Source organism: Notothenia rossii (genome assembly GCF_949606895.1).
Source record: "Notothenia rossii genome assembly, contig: scaffold_678, whole genome shotgun sequence".
Taxonomy (NCBI): Eukaryota; Metazoa; Chordata; class Actinopteri; order Perciformes; family Nototheniidae; genus Notothenia; species Notothenia rossii.
This window is the reverse complement of record NW_027640224.1, coordinates 1,912-10,353: the sequence shown is the minus strand read 5'-3', so window position 1 is coordinate 10,353 and position 8,442 is coordinate 1,912. Positions and strand designations below refer to the sequence as shown.

Sequence of the window (8,442 nt, the reverse complement as noted above, 5' to 3'; positions counted from 1 at the left end):
AGCATGTAGGTATATGTGATAACAGCATGTAGGTATATATGATAACAGCATGTAGGTATATGTGATAACAGCATGTAGGTATATGTGATAACAGCATGTAGGTATATGTGATAACAGCATGTAGGTATATGTGATAACAGCATGTAGGTATATGTGATAACAGCATGTAGGTATATGTGATAACAGCATGTAGGTATATGTGATAACAGCATGTAGGTATATGTGATAACAGCATGTAGGTGTATGTGATAACAGCATGTAGGTGTATGTGATAACAGCATGTAGGTATATGTGATAACAGCATGTAGGTATATGTGATAACAGCATGTAGGTATATGTGATAACAGCATGTAGGTATATGTGATAACAGCATGTAGGTATATGTGATAACAGCATGTAGGTATATGTGATAACAGCATGTAGGTATATGTGATAACAGCATGTAGGTATATGTGATAACAGCATGTAGGTATATGTGATAACAGCATGTAGGTATATGTGATAACAGCATGTAGGTATATGTGATAACAGCATGTAGGTATATGTGATAACAGCATGTAGGTATATGTGATAACAGCATGTAGGTATATGTGATAACAGCATGTAGGTATATGTGATAACAGCATGTAGGTATATGTGATAACAGCATGTAGGTATATATGATAACAGCATGTAGGTATATATGATAACAGCATGTAGGTGTATGTGATAACAGCATGTAGGTATATGTGATAACAGCATGTAGGTATATATGATAACAGCATGTAGGTGTATATGATAACAGCATGTAGGTATATGTGATAACAGCATGTAGGTGTATGTGATAACAGCATGTAGGTATATGTGATAACAGCATGTAGGTATATGTGATAACAGCATGTAGGTGTATATGATAACAGCATGTAGGTATATATGATAACAGCATGTAGGTGTATGTGATAACAGCATGTAGGTGTATGTGATAACAGCATGTAGGTATATGTGATAACAGCATGTAGGTATATGTGATAACAGCATGTAGGTGTATATGATAACAGCATGTAGGTATATGTGATAACAGCATGTAGGTATATGTGATAACAGCATGTAGGTATATGTGATAACAGCATGTAGGTATATGTGATAACAGCATGTAGGTATATGTGATAACAGCATGTAGGTATATGTGATAACAGCATGTAGGTATATGTGATAACAGCATGTAGGTATATGTGATAACAGCATGTAGGTATATGTGATAACAGCATGTAGGTATATGTGATAACAGCATGTAGGTATATGTGATAACAGCATGTAGGTATATGTGATAACAGCATGTAGGTCTATGTGATAACAGCATGTAGGTATATATGATAACAGCATGTAGGTATATGTGATAACAGCATGTAGGTATATGTGATAACAGCATGTAGGTATATGTGATAACAGCATGTAGGTATATGTGATAACAGCATGTAGGTATATGTGATAACAGCATGTAGGTATATATGATAACAGCATGTAGGTATATGTGATAACAGCATGTAGGTATATGTGATAACAGCATGTAGGTATATATGATAACAGCATGTAGGTATATGTGATAACAGCATGTAGGTATATGTGATAACAGCATGTAGGTATATATGATAACAGCATGTAGGTATATGTGATAACAGCATGTAGGTATATGTGATAACAGCATGTAGGTATATGTGATAACAGCATGTAGGTATATATGATAACAGCATGTAGGTATATGTGATAACAGCATGTAGGTATATGTGATAACAGCATGTAGGTATATGTGATAACAGCATGTAGGTATATGTGATAACAGCATGTAGGTATATATGATAACAGCATGTAGGTATATATGATAACAGCATGTAGGTATATATGATAACAGCATGTAGGTATATGTGATAACAGCATGTAGGTATATATGATAACAGCATGTAGGTATATATGATAACAGCATGTAGGTATATGTGATAACAGCATGTAGGTATATATGATAACAGCATGTAGGTATATATGATAACAGCATGTAGGTATATGTGATAACAGCATGTAGGTATATGTGATAACAGCATGTAGGTATATATGATAACAGCATGTAGGTATATATGATAACAGCATGTAGGTATATGTGATAACAGCATGTAGGTATATGTGATAACAGCATGTAGGTATATATGATAACAGCATGTAGGTATATGTGATAACAGCATGTAGGTATATGTGATAACAGCATGTAGGTATATGTGATAACAGCATGTAGGTATATATGATAACAGCATGTAGGTATATGTGATAACAGCATGTAGGTATATGTGATAACAGCATGTAGGTATATGTGATAACAGCATGTAGGTGTATGTAATGAAGTGATGATGAGACAGACCTTGGCAGAGGTTCCTGAGGAACACGTCGAAGAAGGGGATGTTGATTGGCTGATGGCTGCGGCGGTGCTCCTCGATCTGACCCAGGACCATCTGACGGGGGAAAGCATTTTGACTTTTTTTCAGAGATTTAACTTTTCTCAGAATTTAGAGTCTTCTAAAGTATTCATTGGTACTTCAAGGCTCTTTATTTAGTCATACGAACATAGCTGCTGTTATGCCCATTAAAATCTTGTGTCACAGGCTCCTCCAACAGAGCAACACAGAACACAGGTAAATAGTCAATAGTAAATAGTCAATAGTAAATAGTTAATAGTAAATAGTTAATAGTAAATAGTCAATAGTAAATAGTTAATAGTAAATAGTCAATAGTAAATAGTCAATAGTAAATAGTTAATAGTAAATAGTCAATAGTAAATACAAGAAGAAAATGGTTTTAAAAAAGTGAGATAGTGCAATAAGAGTCTGCACCACCTCTTCTCCTGAGCGCATCCATTAGAGTGTTGATTGTATTGATTTGAAATGGTCTGGTTTCTACGTGGGCGTGTACGGTGAGAGCTGAGCTCCTTTGGGTCTGCTTTGTTCATTTGACTGCACAGCACGGTCCAGGTGTTTAGCAGTCTGATGTTCTGTGGGATGAAACTGTCCCTGAGTCTGGTGGTTTTAGTCCGGATGCTGCGGTCGCGCTTGAAGTAAAGCCTCCGTGTTCATCCCCCTGGAGGGCAGTATCTTTGAGGGGGGGTACTGGTCTAGAGGTCTGTGAGGGGGGGGGTACTGGTATAGAGGTCTGTGAGGACTGGTACTGGTCTAGAGGTATGTGAGGACTGGTACTGGTCTAGAGGTCTGTGAGGACTGGACACTGGTCTAGAGGTCTGTGAGGGGGGGTACTGGTCTAGAGGTCTGTGAGGACTGGTACTGGTCTAGAGGTCTGTGAGAGGGGGTACTGGTCTAGAGGTCTGTGAGGGGGAGTACTGGTCTAGAGGTCTGTGAGGGGGAGTACTGGTCTAGAGGTCTGTGAGAGGGGGTACTGGTCTAGAGGTCTGTGAGGGGGAGTACTGGTCTAGAGGTCTGTGAGGGGGAGTACTGGTCTAGAGGTCTGTGAGGACTGGTACTGGTCTAGAGGTCTGTGAGGGGGGGTACTGGTCTAGAGGTCTGTGAGGGGGAGTACTGGTCTAGAGGTCTGTGAGGACTGGTACTGGTCTAGAGGTCTGTGAGGGGGGGTACTGGTCTAGAGGTCTGTGAGGGGGGGTACTGGTCTAGAGGTCTGTGAGAGGGGGTACTGGTCTAGAGGTCTGTGAGGGGGAGTACTGGTCTAGAGGTCTGTGAGGACTGGTACTGGTCTAGAGGTCTGTGAGGGGGGGTACTGGTCTAGAGGTCTGTGAGGGGGGGTACTGGTATAGAGGTCTGTGAGGACTGGTACTGGTCTCGAGGTCTGTGAGGACTGGTACTGGTCTAGAGGTCTGTGAGGACTGGTACTGGTCTAGAGGTCTGTGAGGACTGGTACTGGTCTAGAGGTCTGTGAGGACTGGACACTGGTCTAGAGGTCTGTGAGGGGGGGGTACTGGTATAGAAGTCTGTGAGGACTGGTCCGGTCTAGAGGTCTGTGAGGACTGGTACTGGTCTAGAGGTCTGTGAGGGGGGGTACTGGTCTAGAGGTCTGTGAGGACTGGTACTGGTCTAGATGTCTGTGAGGACTGGTACTGGTATAGAGGTCTGTGAGGACTGGTACTGGTCTAGAGGTCTGTGAGGACTGGTACTGGTATAGAGGTCTGTGAGGACTGGTACTGGTCTAGAGGTCTGTGAGGACTGGTACTGGTATAGAGGTCTGTGAGGACTGATTCTGGTCTAGAGGTCTGTGAGGACTGGTACTGGTCTAGAGGTCTGTGAGGGGGGGTACTGGTATAGAGGTCTGTGAGGGGGGTACTGGTCTAGAGGTCTGTGAGGGGGGGTACTGGTCTAGAGGTCTTGAGGACTGGTACTGGTCTAGAGGTCTTGAGGACTGGTACTGGTCTTGAGGTCTTGAGGACTGGTACTGGTCTAGAGGTCTTGAGGGGGAGTACTGGTTTAGAGGTCTGTGAGGGGGGTACTGGTCTAGAGGTCTGTGAGGGGGAGTACTGGTTTAGAGGTCTGTGAGGGGGGTACTGGTCTAGAGGTCTGTGAGGGGGGGTACTGGTCTAGAGGTCTTGAGGACTGGTACTGGTCTAGAGGTCTTGAGGACTGGTACTGGTCTAGAGGTCTTGAGGACTGGTACTGGTCTAGAGGTCTTGAGGACTGGTACTGGTCTAGCGGTCTTGAGGACTGGTACTGGTCTAGAGGTCTTGAGGACTGGTACTGGTCTAGAGGTCTGTGAGGGGGGGTACTGGTCTAGAGGTCTTGAGGACTGGTACTGGTCTAGAGGTCTGTGAGGGGGGGTACTGGTCTAGAGGTCTTGAGGACTGGTACTGGTCTAGCGGTCTTGAGGACTGGTACTGGTCTAGAGGTCTTGAGGACTGGTACTGGTCTAGAGGTCTGTGAGGGGGGGTACTGGTCTAGAGGTCTTGAGGACTGGTACTGGTCTAGAGGTCTTGAGGACTGGTACTGGTCTAGAGGTCTTGAGGACTGGTACTGGTCTAGCGGTCTTGAGGACTGGTACTGGTCTAGAGGTCTTGAGGACTGGTACTGGTCTAGAGGTCTGTGAGGGGGGGTACTGGTCTAGAGGTCTTGAGGACTGGTACTGGTCTAGAGGTCTGTGAGGGGGGGTACTGGTCTAGAGGTCTTGAGGACTGGTACTGGTCTAGCGGTCTTGAGGACTGGTACTGGTCTAGAGGTCTTGAGGACTGGTACTGGTCTAGAGGTCTGTGAGGGGGGGTACTGGTCTAGAGGTCTTGAGGACTGGTACTGGTCTAGAGGTCTTGAGGACTGGTACTGGTCTAGCGGTCTTGAGGACTGGTACTGGTCTAGAGGTCTGTGAGGGGGGGTACTGGTCTAGAGGTCTTGAGGACTGGTACTGGTCTAGAGGTCTTGAGGACTGGTACTGGTCTAGAGGTCTTGAGGACTGGTACTGGTCTAGAGGTCTTGAGGACTGGTACTGGTCTAGAGGTCTTGAGGGTACCTGGATGCAGCCTGCCAGCACGCTGGTGGTCATCTTCTTGTACAGGCAGGCGTACTTCTCACAGTCGGTGAGGAGCTCCCTGAGCTCGGACACCAGCAGCAGGTTGGAGCTGTGCTTCTCCAGAGCTTTGAGCAGAGCCTCCTTGGTGCCCAGACGACACATCACCACGGCGTAGTCCTTGTTCAGGGAGGCCAGCCGGAACAGGAAGCGGATGAACTGCTGCACCACCTGACAGCCAATCACAGCAGGGTACAGTCAGCGGGGCATAATCAGGGTATATGCAGGAATCCTGAGGTCAAATGTAATCCCTTTTTAAGACCTTTTTTAAGACCCTTTCCAAACGTGTTAAGACCTCATCGCAACTTTGAGTTCAAACCGGTTACCTTGGCAACACACTTTACCTCACATTGACTATATTGATTGTAAGATAGCAAAACTAAACAGAGTGCAGACAGACTACTGAAGCCTCCTCTCCACATGAACTTCAACCTCTCTGTGAAGGTCAGGTTTAATGCAGTATGCTGCTTTGTTGCTTCTGTACTCTGTGCTCTTTCATTCCAGTAAAACTCCTCAGAAACCATTAGAAACCAGTATTTGACCAATAAACAAAACAATTGACAAAACTTTGAACTATGAATTATATTAAACTTTGGTGAGCTTCAGCGGGGTAATGCCATATAGGAGCTCCCTCACAAATACCCAGGGGTTAAATTGGGCTGGGGCTGTCCGGGGCTAAGCCCTGGCACATAGGACGATGCTCTGACGTCATCACCCTCACACATTTGTCATATGTTTACAAAAAAGGATATATATGTTAAGACTTTTCTCGTTCTTAATATAGACTATATTTAGGGTCTATATGTGTTGACTTTACTTTAAAATAGCAGATCTCTGTGACCGGAGATAGTTTGGCTTAGACCCCGGCCCCACGAGGACGCACACGGTAAAACGCATACGCAAACGCAAAAAAGTCTTCCGTTCACACGCATTCGATTCATTAACGTGTCCGTTCACACTAGACCGCTGGAAATGCTGGAAACGATGTAGTACATATGTCAGGCCTGTAAGTGGCGCTGCTGCCGCCCGAAATACACCAAAAGCAGCGAAGAAGACCCCGGAGCATGGTTGCCATGGTTGCCCTTCTGTTTATTCTCCGCGGTGGACGGCGTGTTCTCCTGCTGTATCTCTCAGGTAGTCCACCAGCAGATGAAAAACACCCACCTCTCCGCCTCTTCCAAGGAACGAGGGGACCGTGCGGCAGAGTTTCCGTCAAAAAAAAAGTTCCGCCGGTCAACATGTCCGTTAAAGTTTAAATCTTCCGTACAAAATTAGGAAAGTGCCGATCAGATGTCTTCTTTGTTATTTATTGAGCTTTAAAACAAATTGATAACGACTCTGTTCTCTGTATAATAATATAATAATATTTAATAAACGGTGCCTGCCTCTCTTTTCCTCCGCCTCTTCTGACAGCCCAGCAGCAGCAGGAGACGTGGGGAGAGGGAGGCGGGCTATTTCATCGTAATCAGAAAATGATCATATAGGGCTTACACACGGAGCCGTTGGACCCCCAGAGCGTTGCGTATGCCGGTCTACCCACCTTGGGACCCCCCCCCCCCACACAGAGCGGAGCAAGGCAACGAAACTTAAAATAAGAAGCAGCATTTTACGGCGCGCTATGGGGGCCGCCTTGGGGGGTTTCCCGACATGTCGTTTCAGTAAATTAAAGGGTGTTTCATGTTGTCGTTGCTGTGGGACTTCTTAATACCTTGGAAAATGCAGTTTAATACTTTTTAATACTTTTTAAAAGCCTTAATTTTCGCTCAATGTATTTATCAACTTTTAATACTCATGTGGTATTTTATCAGATCTTTTGACATTTTCAACTTTCTCAGAATTTTGTATTGATATACTTTTATTTCTCAGCATTCTGTTTAGGACTCTGTGACCTGACTGGAACAAAGCCTTTGAACGTGTCCTTCCTCCTCCTCCTCCTCCTCCTCTCCTCCTCCTCCTCTCCTCCTCTCCTCCTCCTCCTCCTCCTCCCCCCCTCCTCTCCTCTTCCTCCCCCCCCCCTCCTCCCCTCCTCTCCTCCTCCTCCTCACCTCCCTGTCGCTGATGAAGCAGCTGATGGAGGAGAGGCAGGGCTCGATGCTCTCGTGCCACGGCAGCTCGTCCTCCTGGTAGCTGTCCAGGAACTTGTTGAGGATCCTGCAGGAAACACACACAGAGAATATCACACACACACACACAGAGAATATCACACACACACACACAGAGAGAATATCACACACACACACACAGAGAATATCACACACACACACACAGAGAATATCACACACACACACACAGAGAATATCACACACACACACACAGAGAATATCACACACACACACACAGAGAATATCACACACACACACACAGAGAATATCACACACACACACACAGAGAATATCACACACACACACACACAGAGAATATCACACACACACACACAGAGAATATCACACACACACACACAGAGAATATCACACACACACACACAGAGAATATCACACACACACACACAGAGAATATCACACACACACACACAGAGAATATCACACACACACACACAGAGAGAATATCACACACACACACACAGAGAATATCACACACACACACACACAGAGAATATCACACACACACACACAGAGAATATCACACACACACACACAGAGAATATCACACACACACACACAGAGAGAATATCACACACACACACAGAGAATATCACACACACACACACACAGAGAATATCACACACACACACACAGAGAGAATATCACACACACACACAGAGAATATCACACACACACACACACAGAGAATATCACACACACACACACAGAGAGAATATCACACACACACACACAGAGAGAATATCACACACACACACACACTGAGAATATCACACACACACACACTGAG

The 8,442-nt window shown here is 45.0% G+C and overlaps 1 protein-coding gene across 1 annotated transcript; it reads right to left on the bottom strand.

Moving 5' to 3' along the window:
* Positions 1-2,346: 2,346 nt before the first annotated feature.
* LOC307026934 (cullin-7-like) lies at positions 2,347-7,723 on the bottom strand (the record flags this gene model as incomplete). The annotated part of the gene is made up of 3 exons (XM_079695090.1): positions 7,578-7,723; positions 5,476-5,703; positions 2,347-2,477 (listed from the first exon to the last, which is right to left on the bottom strand). Coding segments are annotated over exons 2-3 (293 nt in total), but the record flags the coding sequence as incomplete, so codon positions are not given.
* Positions 7,724-8,442: the final 719 nt, after the last annotated feature.